This window comes from Populus euphratica, unplaced genomic scaffold, assembly GCF_000495115.2.
Source record: "Populus euphratica unplaced genomic scaffold, PopEup_1.0 scaffold32.1, whole genome shotgun sequence".
Lineage (NCBI taxonomy): Eukaryota > Viridiplantae > Streptophyta > Magnoliopsida > Malpighiales > Salicaceae > Populus > Populus euphratica.
In genome coordinates, this window is record NW_011499861.1 from 2,241,823 (window position 1) to 2,254,608 (window position 12,786).

General features: G+C 34.7%; 2 protein-coding genes across 5 annotated transcripts; both read right to left on the minus strand.

Annotated features, from left to right (window-relative positions):
- Positions 1-5,712: 5,712 nt before the first annotated feature.
- On the minus strand, positions 5,713-9,075 carry LOC105124923 (RING-H2 finger protein ATL40-like). 4 transcript variants are annotated; one of them, XM_011025138.1, is made up of 4 exons: positions 8,998-9,075; positions 7,904-8,117; positions 7,171-7,268; positions 5,713-6,474 (listed from the first exon to the last, which is right to left on the minus strand). In XM_011025138.1, exons 2-4 carry the CDS (start codon positions 8,060-8,062, stop codon positions 6,123-6,125), a joined length of 609 nt encoding a protein of 202 aa, XP_011023440.1. In that variant the 5' UTR covers positions 8,063-8,117; positions 8,998-9,075; the 3' UTR covers positions 5,713-6,122. The 4 variants fall into 4 exon arrangements, with proteins under 4 accessions (XP_011023440.1, XP_011023438.1, XP_011023439.1 ...); XM_011025136.1 differs by lacking the exon at positions 8,998-9,075 and having other exon boundaries at positions 5,713-5,969; positions 6,122-6,474; positions 7,904-8,501; XM_011025137.1 differs by lacking the exon at positions 8,998-9,075 and adding an exon at positions 8,347-8,500.
- A 1,841-nt stretch (positions 9,076-10,916) lies between these two features.
- LOC105124924 (probable xyloglucan endotransglucosylase/hydrolase protein 27) lies at positions 10,917-12,099 on the minus strand. The gene is made up of 3 exons (XM_011025139.1): positions 11,983-12,099; positions 11,597-11,900; positions 10,917-11,523 (listed from the first exon to the last, which is right to left on the minus strand). The coding sequence occupies exons 1-3, from the start codon at positions 12,001-12,003 to the stop codon at positions 11,207-11,209; spliced, it is 642 nt and encodes a 213-aa protein (XP_011023441.1). The 5' UTR covers positions 12,004-12,099; the 3' UTR covers positions 10,917-11,206.
- Positions 12,100-12,786: the final 687 nt, after the last annotated feature.

A 12,786-nucleotide genomic window follows, 5' to 3' on the forward strand; every position in this document is an offset into this window, starting at 1 on the left:
TTCTTAAACTTTATTTATTTTATATTTTAGTCCCTAGAACTTGACAAGAGAGAAGAAAGTCACCAAAAATTAAGATAAGAGAGAGAAAATGGTTGGTTGACCACATTTTAGTAATGAAAAAAGTTAATTTTGATATCAATGAATTTTTTTCACCCGAGAATTGCTATTAAAGTGCTTTGAGCTTCCCTCTCAAAGAAATGAATTGGAGTTAAGGAAGAATTTATTTATTCAATTTAATTCCATGCTTATTAATTGATTTAAGGGCATTTTGAGATTTGAAATTAGTTTATTAATGTTATTACAATGTTTATTATGTATTTTTAGATAAAAATAGTTAAAAATAGAACTTTAAATCCAAAAAATCTATTATCTAACTTTTTAGTGACCTCTCTATTCATTGAAATCTAGAGCAACACATAACACATCATTTATGTCATTAGTCCTTAAACATTAAAAAAAATAAAAGCTAACATCACGTGCCTGGTTAATTTTGTAGGCCCACAATCATTAGACTTTCATTTTATGGCTTAACCCTGCAAGGTTTTAATTTTGGTCTTAGATCCTATTAAGTTAAATAATTTTTTAATTTATTTTTTAATTTAAGTTTATGATAACAAAAATTTAAAAAAAAAATTAAAAGTTAAAAAATAAGATTAAAAGAAAAAAAAATTGGTGACAATATATTGAATAAACCAAGGTTTCGTGGCTTAATTTGTTAAACTCACAACTTAATCATAAACTTTGTTAAGCTTAATAATTTAATTTTAATTTAATTTTTTAGCTAACTATATGATAAAAAAATAGAGAAAAAGTAAAAGGTTGTAATTAAAAGAACAAAAACAAATTAAAAAGAGGTCTACACACAAGCTTAATTTGGGTTTTAAAAAATATTCAAGTGCATGGACCACCAGCTTAGATATGTGTATTTAGAATTTTTTATAGAAAAAAGTGAAATAGAAGATATGTTGTCTAATCTTACCTAGAATTTAGTCATTAGTGGTGGCTGAAAAATTATGAATTGATTTTTGGGTTTAAAACCCTTTTTTTTCTTTCTAAAATAGTCTTCTAGTATAAATAAAACTACTTTATCGAGCTAAAAACCTAATAAACAATCAAATAATACAAAATCAAACCAAGTAAAAAAAATTTCCCGGCTTCAACATATTTTCTAAGTAATATTGAGGTTCAAACAATCATTATTAAACTTATCTTGTTTAATGAAACATTTTAACACCAAAATTAATTTTTTTAATATTCATAATTTATATTGGCTGATATTTTTTTTATTGTTGAAATTTGATAACTTTCTTTCTTTTCTTTTAAATATAGAGACTATAAATTTTAAAAAAAATTACATCAAAATTAAATTTGAAAAATAATAGGGACTGTGAAGATTGAGAAAAGAAAGTCAAAATTAAATTTGAAAAATAATAGGGATTGTGAAGATTGAGAAAAGAAAGAGAAAAGAAAGTAAGAAGATAAAAATAAATTTTGTAATTAAAATCTAAATTGGTGATGAAATTTTTCCATGTTTTACATTTTAATCTTCTATATCTAAATTTTTTCCCAATAAAAAAAATTGTATATATTTCACATAATGGTTTTTCAACATCAAACCCATTGATTTTATCCCACTCATATTTCAATTCCATCGAAGACCTAGAACTTGTGAAGCAAACTAGGGGCTTAATCAAGAAGCCGAGCCAAGTGGCTTAATGACGCAGCAAAAGGTACAGAGAGAAGCCGGCAGAGAAAAGGCGGTCTAATTTGTCAGCTTGTAAATCAAGACCGGATCTGGAACGTTGGATCACCAATTTTTAAAATCCGCGGGAAGTTAGTTTATCTAATTAAAATACCGTTGGAATTTAGCGCTTGGAAATGGAAGGAACCGTGGGTCCCATATCTTCATCTTGTCGTCTGTTCTTATTCCACGCCATCATGTCCCATTCTAATTATACTTAACATCGCTTGATTCCTAATTAATTGTTTGTTTTTTGCCTAAGTGGGTTGGGAAACAGAAGTTTTTGTCCTTAATGACCAACGCCTGGCCCTTGGATTGGGACTCCAGTCGTCATGGTCCACAGGGGTGACTGCAGATTCCCAAAACCTCCATTCCTCCTGGTGTGGAAGGGGGGGAGTTGTCAGCTTGTGATTGGATTTTCTCCATGGACACACGTGTCATGTACGATAATCATGTGGCTTCACCCCATTGGCCAAATGGGCCCATTTCATTACTAGGGTTCATACTAAGGTTAAAATTAACCACAGGTTCAGAAATGGTTCGTGCACAAATAGGCCACCTGTCTCGCAGCTAGTTGGATGGCTCCACAATTCTAACACCTTGTCCGTAACTTTTATGCTAAGCACGAAGTAGATCTTCATTATGGGGGCTCAATGATTAAAAAACAAACTGAAAAAATAAGGTGAAAACACTGTTGATCTAGATAAATTGCACCTCGGGCAAAATAGTGTTCTTATCTTCTCGGTCATGAAAAAAAATAAAAATTTATAGACTAATGGTTGAGGATAGAATTGTTTTTGCAATGGGATTATTTTGAAATTTTAAAAACAGATATTTTATGTTCTAATAGAATAATAGATTTACATTAATACCCTCAAAATAATAACTTGTTATGTTGTCATTTGAGGTTATTTTTGTACTTTCATATAAGATATAAATGGTAAAATAATGTATTTACCTTTTATAATAAAAAAAAATATATAAAAAAAACCTAACAATGGGAGTGTTTTTATATTTTTCATTTGATTATAAAAAAAACCTAACAATGGGAGTGTTTTCATATTTTTCATTTGATTAGCATATTTAAAAAACATAACTTCCCTTTGTTTAATTTCATAATCCTTTGTAGAATAGTATTTTTGTCATTGCATTGTTGATTTTTTTTACTTTGTGAAATTTTATTTCTATTCTTTTAATTTTTATTTATATATTTTGAGATAATTTTTAGAATTGATTTTTTTGTGATTTCACTCTCCATTTTTTTTCTATTATATTTTTTTCTTATTTTTTATTCTTTGTTAGATTTTTTAAATTAATATTTTTTATTTGATTTTTTTATTTAACATTTAATTTGTCTGTAATTAAAATTTTTGGTTAAGCTCATCTAATTTCACGCTGCTATAAACACTGCGTCTCAGCTCCGGCCCGGAAGCCATTAACAACCATAAATTATCCTTCATGGCATGCTTGACTTACCTCCTTACTCATGATCAATTATGATCTTTTTAGTTTAGTGGACGGTTCTTTAACCTGCCCACCTCAAACTGCTCCTAATTCCCTCCTCAATATTTCCACCGCCTCTATTTTTCCTGCATATTTATTTTGGAATTGCCAGGATAAATTACTTCTCAATGCAATTTTTCTTGTTTGTGTCTCAAACTGTCATGCCTCTTGTGGCCACAGTTGACACATCCCAAGATGCTTGGAGCACCTTAACTCGTCTGTTTGCCAACTGTTCATGTACCAGGGTTATGCAGTTGCAGAAAGAACTCGTGTTAAGCCAGCATAGTATTCACTTGGTCTCTGAGTTTCTGCATTCTATCAAAGCCACGATTGATGAACTTGCTCTCATCAACACACCTTTAACCAATGATAATCTTACTCTTCATGTCCTCAATGGACTTGGTACTAAATTTGATGACATTGTAGCCAGAATTCGGGCTCGGGAGACATCCCTCACTTTTAAGGAACTTCATGATCTTCTTATTGGCATGAAGCCTATCTCAAGCATCTGGAAATACCCTCCCTCCTCCACCCTGGTGACCGCGACTACTTCTATCACAAAGGTAATTCTTTTAAGAAAACCAACAATCGCAAAACTCCTAACAAAAAATCCCAGCAGCGCAGTGATCGTCTTACACTAATTTGTCAACTCTGTGACCGAACTGGTCACATAGCCAAACAATGTCTCGAGTATCGTCCTGTTGATGCGGTCGCCAATTGCGCTGCCATAAATGGTTAAAAGAAGAGGTGGCTTATAGATTCAGGTGCCTCTCATAATATAACATCTGATCCCTCCAACCTCGTTATTCATCTGAATATGATGGGAAAATGAGGTTATTACTGGAGATGGAATAGGTTCGCATGTTACTCACACTGGATCCAAGCGTCTTTCCTCTCCTAGAAGGTTTTTTATTATTGATAACACTCTTTGTGTGCTATCCATTCAAAGAAATCTAATTAGCATTCACAAATTTACCAAGAATAATTGAGTATCTGTTGAATTTTTTCTAATGAAGGATCTTATCACGGGGGTGCAAATGCTTCGAGGTGACTGCATTGAGAGTGTCTATCTGCTTCCCGCTCTTGATACCAATAAGCATGCTCTGATCTCAGCCTTAGTTACTGGGACACGAGTATTTCTTGATACTCGGCATAACCACCTTGGCGATCCCTCCATCAAGATTTTTCAACATCTTCGTAGCTGCAAGTCTATCTCTTCGTTTTTCAAGAAGTCTAGCAACTCCTTCATATCATGCCATATTAATGAATCCCATAAAATTAATTTCTCCAACTCATCACTCTCAAGCCATTAATTCTTCACTTGAATACTTGTATGCTAGCGAATGGGGTCTTGCCCCAGTTGTTGACCAAAATGGTTCTAAATAATATGTTTTGTTTGTTGATCACTTTATCAATTCGTATTAGTTGTTTCCATTATATAATAAATTTCGTTAGGATTGAAATTTATACATATCTATATTATTTTATTTTATATTATTAATTAAAATAGAGTACGAGAATTATAAGATTTGAACTCATAATTGTTTTATTATTAAAATTTTTATATTATATCAAATAATTAATTTAATCTAATATTTTAAATTGTTGGGTGAAATGATTATTTAATATAGTGTCAAAACTTTATTAACCAAACAATTATAAGTTTGAATTTAAATATTCTAAATGATATAAATCATTCTACTCTTAAATTAAACAAAAAAAATTATAAATATAAAAAGATTTCAAGTTTAAAAAGCTATTATTTAAAAGAGTATATTAAAAAATTATATAAATTACATCTTAAAGTTTCACCTTAACTTAAAATTTTAGATGAAAATCCATGATTTTATTACTCTCTCACATCCATGTCCTGATTAGGAGCAAATGCATTCATCTCCTTATGATAGTAAAGTATGTTATATTGACACGTGCCAGTCTTGCTGTGCTTTCCACGGCTCTGGTTGACATGCTCGATCAATGTAGAGCTTTCTATTAGACAACTCGAGCTTGGAAACATTAGACTGGACTCCAATATGTTCTCACACGGATGGTGATGCTTGTACATTGTAATTGCTTGATAATGCAGAATGAAAATGTAATGACGGATGATTTTACATTGAATGCAGTGTTGAGTTGAGCCTCATAAATAGATTTGTGCTGTGATTGAAGAGATTGTACGACATCTCAAATTGGATTGAAGTAATGTTGCAGGCTGACAGATAGCTTCTTTGACATGGAAAGGGAAGGGAAGAACATCCTCTTTTATTGCACAGTAAAAATCGGTTAGTTTTGCATTAACCAGTAGTTCCCCTTTCTTTTGCAACTCAGACTGTAAAGAAACCTTGTGTCTGTAACTGCAGGTGATTGGAGCAGGTTTCTGCGTTTCACTATGGAATCTATGTGCCTATAAATTCTATGAGGATGTTAATATTTATTTATTTATTTTTAATAATTAAAATACTAGCAAATAAAGCAACACTTTAACATATGAGTCAAACCAGTGAAGGAGAGTTCAGAAACAAACCTAAAGGTTGGAGAAAGTTCCGCAATAAAATTGCGACTGTATGAAGTCATCCATGTCAATATATATGGAGTTCCTAAATTCTACGTGTTGAAATCTGGAAAAGTATGTGCGGGAAAAAAAGCTAAAGATGATGCAAGCTTCCTTTTTGAACTTCTAAGATTATTGAATTTCTCTTACAATGAATTTGACTTAGTCTGAGTAACTCTACTGCAAAGGACACGAGAAGTGCTATGTACCAATCAAATATACAAAATCTCAAGTCGTATATACCTGTTCCGCCATGAAATTCAATGTCTCGAAGTATATAAGTTGGCTCAAAGCACACATGTAAGCATTCCTCACAATTTGTTTGGTTCATGAACGGCTTGTTTGTGATTCTCCAGGAGCAATTTCAGGGTTTCCAGGAACAGGGTCAAGATGCCTTTGATTACTGTGGTTCCCCGCTGAACCCTGATAGCTGGGCAGCAGCCATTGCCGAGATTGTTCACTTGGAGTATCATGACTATCAATTGATTGGACCATACTGATTGCTGTCTGTCTCATGGGCTTTGCTTCCAAAGAGTCTTGTATTGGGAACCGACAGACTGGGCATGTCGACTGTTTTCTTAGCCATACATCAATGCAAGAGAGATGGAAGTTGTGGCCGCATCCGGGCATGATTCTTAATACTTCCTTTTCTTGGTATTCCCCTAAACATATGGAGCACCTGTTGAAAGAAGAAATATTGAGTCTCATCTATGATTAATTCAGAGAAGATCAGATGGTACACCGAAGTCAAGAGTATTAGGACTTCACTTTCTTTATAGGTTTGACTGAACACAATAGAAGCAAACTAAACAGCTGAATAGCGACAGCAATGTCCACCTAATATTGAGCTTCAATGTGAGGAGAAACAGGGCGCGAGGAAGAAAACACAGTATTCAATTGTTGAAAAGATCTCTAAGGCTCTATTGGTGGAGGGATTTCAAAGCACAAAACCAACTTTGATAATACTCTCAAGTTTTAAGCCGTAGAGTTAGCAGCACTAACTTTGATAACAACAACGACAACATTCTATCTGTACTTCGTCAATCAGGAAGTAAAGAGAGTACAACACATGAACATAATTGAATCTTAATCTAATGGGGAACAACAGAAGGAAAAAGGAAGCAGAAGCGGAGAGCCTCAAGTCTGTTGGTTTTCATCACATCTATGAAAACCGATCTAAGAGGAGGTATGTTTTACGTTTACATATGAGGCTAACAAAGAACCAAAATTTTCGTGATCGATTAGAGGGGAAAAAAAATGTTTGCTTGTTATGGAACAACAAGAAGAAAGCCTCGATCTCAAACGAGCTGCATGTTCTGCATAATATAGCAAAAACCCTATAAAGATAGGCCATTTTAATGTGTCCAAAACTTACTGTGCATCTTCTGCAGAACTGAATTCCTCATGGGTGAACTGTAGAGTGGGGATTGCAGCAACCAGAACTGATTCAAGGCCACCAATACGATGCTCTGGCTGCCAGAAAAATAGTAGGTAAAAAACCCAACGCTCCGATTTCAAGTTTTAATTAACTTTCAAAAAGTAGAAAAGAGAAATACTAATTCACAGCGTGTTGGCTTGCTCTGTGTGTCTTCTGAATTTCCTACTGTTACGGCTAGCCTGTTCTAGGGAGGAAATAAATGAAATTCGCTGTTCATTCAAAGTTTTTTTTTTTTTTCTTCTCCCTTCCCAATTTAGTGACAGCTGCAAATTGATACCAATCGAGAAATCTCAGAATTTGTTTTACTCCATCTTTTGAATTCTTTCTTCTACCAATCTAAGTTATCTCAGTTTGAGCAAAGTATTTTCGCAATCGAATCCATATAAATATTCAAAAACTTAGTGAATAAATGGCTATAAGCATGCATCGAAACTTATGCCACAAATAAAATGCCAGCCCACTCTTTCATCCCAGTTGCCATGTGAGCATGTGAAAAGATGCTACATGGAGAAATTCAATGCACGACAAAATCATTGTACCAAATAACAAAAGAAAGAAAAAGCTACTAAATCAAAAGAAAGACAGCATGTCACCTAAAATCCCAGTGATGTCTGTATCCAGAAAAACAATTCTCACCAAACATGAACATGTTACGAAGAATTAAAAATACCTGTTCAAGATCAATTCTGGACTCAATTTCAAACATTTGCCTGGACTCAGCACCTCTTATCCTCCCACATATAATTCTTGCACAAACAAACACAATAAAAGTAGCACTCATACCAAAACCAATAACTGTTGTGATTAAATTCATAGTTGCACCAAACATCTCCCAGCTGCACCACCTCTCAAGTTTCTGACTTTTGGAACTCGGTTCCTCAAAACTACATAACACCAAGTCCAACACCAAATATTCAAGAACTTCAATCAAAGTTTGAGAATTTACCACTTAATTTCAGCAACAAAAAAAAAATTAAAGAAAAGACGGCAAGAAACAATATAAACAAGGAGAGTAACAATGACCCCAGATCAGGATTCTTCAAGAAATGGCAAGAGTTGAATAATCCAATGCCAAAATGTGAAAACAAACCAAAGTAGAAAAAGAAAAACTACCCATTTGGAATCCTAATCGCTTTAGGTGGACTCAAAGTTGATTCTAAAGACTAGAAGAGAAGGAGAGGAAGCACTGAATGGATGGTGATGATTTGAACAGACTAATGGAAAAAAGGATACACTTCGCTTTCTTGCTATTAGCAATTGTTTTGGTTTTGAATACTTATTATAAAATAATATAAATTATATTTTAAATTTTAAATTAAAATAATATTTTTTTAAACATATTTTTAAATAATATAAATTATATTTAAAATTTTAGATTAAAATAATATTTTTTTAAACATATTTGTTTTTACTTAAATAAAATATATTAAATAATAATATAAATTATATTTTAAAAACTCATCTAATAACTTTTAGATTACAGTATATTTTGGCGGCAAACAGTGCCGTTAAACTGTAATAAGTGGATATAGAAAGATTTCTTTTGAGCTACCTTCTTCTGAGTTTTTTAGGTGAACAGGTTTTTTGTCTTTGCTTGTAGTTTTTCTTACAACATGGATTTAAATTTATTTAAGATAAGGCCTAGTTCAGTTCCCAGTGATTGGAGCTTGGAACTTTAATTATTGTTTTTTTCCTCGGGGGAGAGAAAAGGTCTATTTGCTCGTTTTCTAGTTCGACGACAAAGAAGAAAGGATACTAGCTTACCTGTCAAGCCACTTGTTCCATAAAATTGATGCTCATGCTTTGAATAACCTTTCTTTGAGAATACTGAAGTTCTGGGGATTACATTAATGAGGGTATATAACACTGTGCAAAATCCCACCTTGCAAGCAACAGGAAATTGTTTGAATTTGGGGTTGATTTGAGTCTTGTCACTGAATAGAGAAAATTTGACAAGGACTCGGCCTTCTTGACGTGCACTTTACCTATAATTCACTAATGCTTGATGGTAATGGCAGACGTTAATAATCCAGTAAAAAACAATCAGGTGGTGATTGGTCTTGGACCAAATAACACGTCAATAATACTTACCTGTGAATTGTTTAAACAAGGGCAAAACTACATTGTTCGTCAACATTAATGACCCACTTCATTAGAAATCCCTTTGTAAAATCACCTGGAGTTGCTTGCTGAGCTTGGTCATCATGGCCCACTCATGGAACACTGGCAATCGCCAAAAAAATGAACTCAAAAAAGGGAACCATTGTCAACATGAGAGTGACTCCTCTGCAAGAGGAATTGATGATGATTTTTCAGAAAAACACCTTCGCTAGAATGATATCCGTCTACTTCCAAGAAACCTCTTCGTTGAGGGTTTTGATTATGGCATTGGCCCTCTTCGGCGGATTTGATATATAATCAGCAAGTTCTCTGATAAATTCAAACTGGCAAATATCTCCACCCTTGCATCATCCTTGAAAGCATACCAAAATCTTCCAATTGAGGAAGCCAATTTGACCACTGACAACAAACTTAATATTTTGAACAAACCTAGGACCCGTGCTTCTCTATACTTTTCCCCAAATGCATGCATACAGTAGAGGATAGGCATGTGATCCATTCCCTGAAGACTCAACACTATACAATGGCGAACAGTTCGATTGAATGCAATGAGCACCACCATACTAGTCAATCACATGATTCTCCAGTTGAAATACATGATAAAGCAGCAAAGATATAGAAAAGCAAAAGGTTCTTTTCTAGTCCTTCAAGCATCATCCAATCTCTATTGAATGGACAGGGATGAACTGCTGTTAGGGAGAAAATATTTTGAATGAAGATTCCCCACTAATCAGAATCACTCTTATGACCCGTATCAGAAGGATCAAATATAAAATACGACACTGCTCCTCTGTTGAACCGGTACACAATACATACCTCGCTGATTAATGTTGACATTTAACACTCCACAGACCCTAACACAGCAGAGGCCTTTGGGCAGGCTTCTCCTTTGCAATGACGATTACGGTTTTATCTGGTGGTAAGGGTGTACTTTATTACACGGATCCCACAAAAGCAAGATCTAATATTCTACGACCAACAGATGCCAAGTCTATGTAATGAGGATAACTAGTAACCACTTACCCCTGTCATATGCCTCTGAATGAAGCTACCATATAACATCTTCGGGCTGCGTGAAACCAATTCATTTTGTTTACTTATTATCTTAGTAGAGGACAGCAAAATCAATCTTAAAGGACTCTACAAAGAAACATGCAAATAAATCTGGCTAGTCTAACCAGCATGAACGAGATATACAGAGAAAACCCACAAAGCAAAAGGCAGCAAACATAAACTAGTAGAATCTCAACCTACATAAAGCTTGTCAATTTACCCCTATAAAAACTGAGATAGAAATAGAGAGTAGAGTTGGACCGCTAATGCGCAATCAAGAAACCAAAAATTGATTGAACTGGACCATAAAGCGGAAGGATAATCTTGCTGTTTCTGAACTTTGCCAGGGTACGAACAAAAAACAACTAGACAGCTTAATTTCTGCCATCTCTCAAACACAATATATATATTGTGCAAGTGATGACTGTTCACTTTATATCCTGCCAAAATTATCTATCCATCTCAAAGTAACATAGTTTCCTTCTAGAACCGTCACAATACAAACAATCAACACAAAATGAAATAAGGATAGTCGTTCTTAAAGAAGAATGTCCACCACAATCATCACAGATCCACATTTCATGACTATTTAAGTGAAAAGGAGCGTTACAACTTAAAAAGATCACGTCAAAAAAGAATCAAAGATATGAGACAAATACTCAAACACATAGAACACACAAAAAAAAAGATGGTCAGGTCATGAAGAATGACCATTTACTAGCATTTGGTCACAGTTGGCAAGCTGATGCCCTCGCGAAAGAAAAAACAGATTGCCAATCCAGAAAAAGAAGAACCAGGATCAAGAATCACAAGAACACTCCACCGCAGTCCCAACAGGCACACATATGTCCTTGTAGAGACAAACATAAGGTGCATCACACCCCATATAAGGTCCAGTCCAAGTTGCGTCACAAATGTAGCTTGCATCCCAAATAGAAGCATACAAAAGCATGGGTTTCTCAGGGAATCCCTCCACTTCCCTTTTCTCCACTTTCCTCACCACCTTTCCATCAATCAACCACTCCATGAAACTTGGACACCACTTTATTACATACTCATGAAACGCATCAGAACAATCAAACCCCAGATCATGAATTTCTTCTCTGTTCCCAGTCCCTGCACACAATCATCAAGTCTCCTTTAAAAAACAACCACAAAAAGAACCAGTCTTGTCATTAACAATCATTACCTGAAGCGTAGTAATTAGTTTGTACGATGGTCTTGTCTTTACCAAGAAACTCAAAGTCGATCTCATCTTGGGATTTGTCACCTTCAAGAGAACAAAGATAGATGTTGAAGTTAAGGCCACTCGTGTTACCTTTGGGACATTGGATGAGAGAGCTGAAAGTGCCGTAAAGAAAGCGGGTGGTACTGCGCCACCGTGCGCCCCCACGGTGGTCGTATGTGAGAGTGATGGAATTGGACTCCGGGCAGTGAGTGCATGCCTCTGGGGTGTAGTCTATGGCGATTTGGTTAATGGGTTGGGTCTCGTGGTGGATTCCTGGATCCGCCGTTCTGTTTTCTTGGAGACGACAAATAAAGGTAAGAGACTAGAGGCGAGCGCGGGGTCTCGTGGTGGATTCCTGGATCCGCCATTCTGTTTTCTTGGAGACGGCAAATAAAGGTAAGAGGCTAGAGGCGAGCGCGAGCTGGGAGCTGGGAGCTGCCACGTAGTTAGTGTTTGTTATTGCAATATAGCGTGTTTTTAAGAGTTATTTATAATTAAAAATATATAACAATACTTTGCTGGAGCCAAGCCTATCCAGGTTTTTCGGAAGATGGCATGCCATGTTTGTTTGTGCTAACCGCGGCAGGCAATACTCTGTACCTGGAATAGGCCACGCCACGCCATGTTTTATCTTCAAACAGTAGCCAAATACATACAAGAATAAACTAAAAGGGCAGGGTCATTTGAACAGTAGCTAATGCTATACCTCGATTTGCTGTGAATTTGTGAATTGTGACAGTGAATTTATATTTTGCCTCTCTCGATCAAAAAAACAAAAACTTTGGGCTGGTTGCGGGGTAGTAAAGTCTTTTTCTTATTATTGAACGGCGTAATGACATAAATAACCTTAGATATTAAAAATTTAGGCGGGATAATTTCAAATTTTCACTCTTGCATTCACAGTTAAGTTGCTAAAATGACCTTAAGGTAAAAAAGTTTCCCATGGTTATTTTTGTCTTTTCAAATCGGTTTACTTTGATATTTATTGGTTTCTGAAGGATAGTTTAGTCTTTTAATCAAAATTATTTAATTTTTAATAAAAAAATTTATTGGTATGTTCTTACATGCGTATAAGAAACACTTAAATACTTTAAGTAGCTTTTTAATGGTATCACCTGAGCTTCCATCGTTTCCCTAATGTACCATTGCTG

Coding starts and splice junctions, on each gene's coding strand:
- LOC105124923 (XM_011025138.1), bottom strand. CDS start 8,062: ATGTTTGGTGCAACTATGAATTTAATCACAACAGTTATTGGTTTTGGT. Junction 7,269..7,903: donor CCAGAATTGATCTTGAACAG/GTATTTTTAATT, acceptor TTTTTCTGGCAG/CCAGAGCATCGTATTGGTGG. Junction 6,475..7,170: donor AGTTCTGCAGAAGATGCACA/GTAAGTTTTGGA, acceptor TTCTTTCAACAG/GTGCTCCATATGTTTAGGGG.
- LOC105124924 (XM_011025139.1), bottom strand. CDS start 12,003: ATGGCGGATCCAGGAATCCAC. Junction 11,901..11,982: donor TGGCGGATCCAGGAATCCAC/CACGAGACCCCG, acceptor CCAGGAATCCAC/CACGAGACCCAACCCATTAA. Junction 11,524..11,596: donor AACTAATTACTACGCTTCAG/GTAATGATTGTT, acceptor GATTGTGTGCAG/GGACTGGGAACAGAGAAGAA.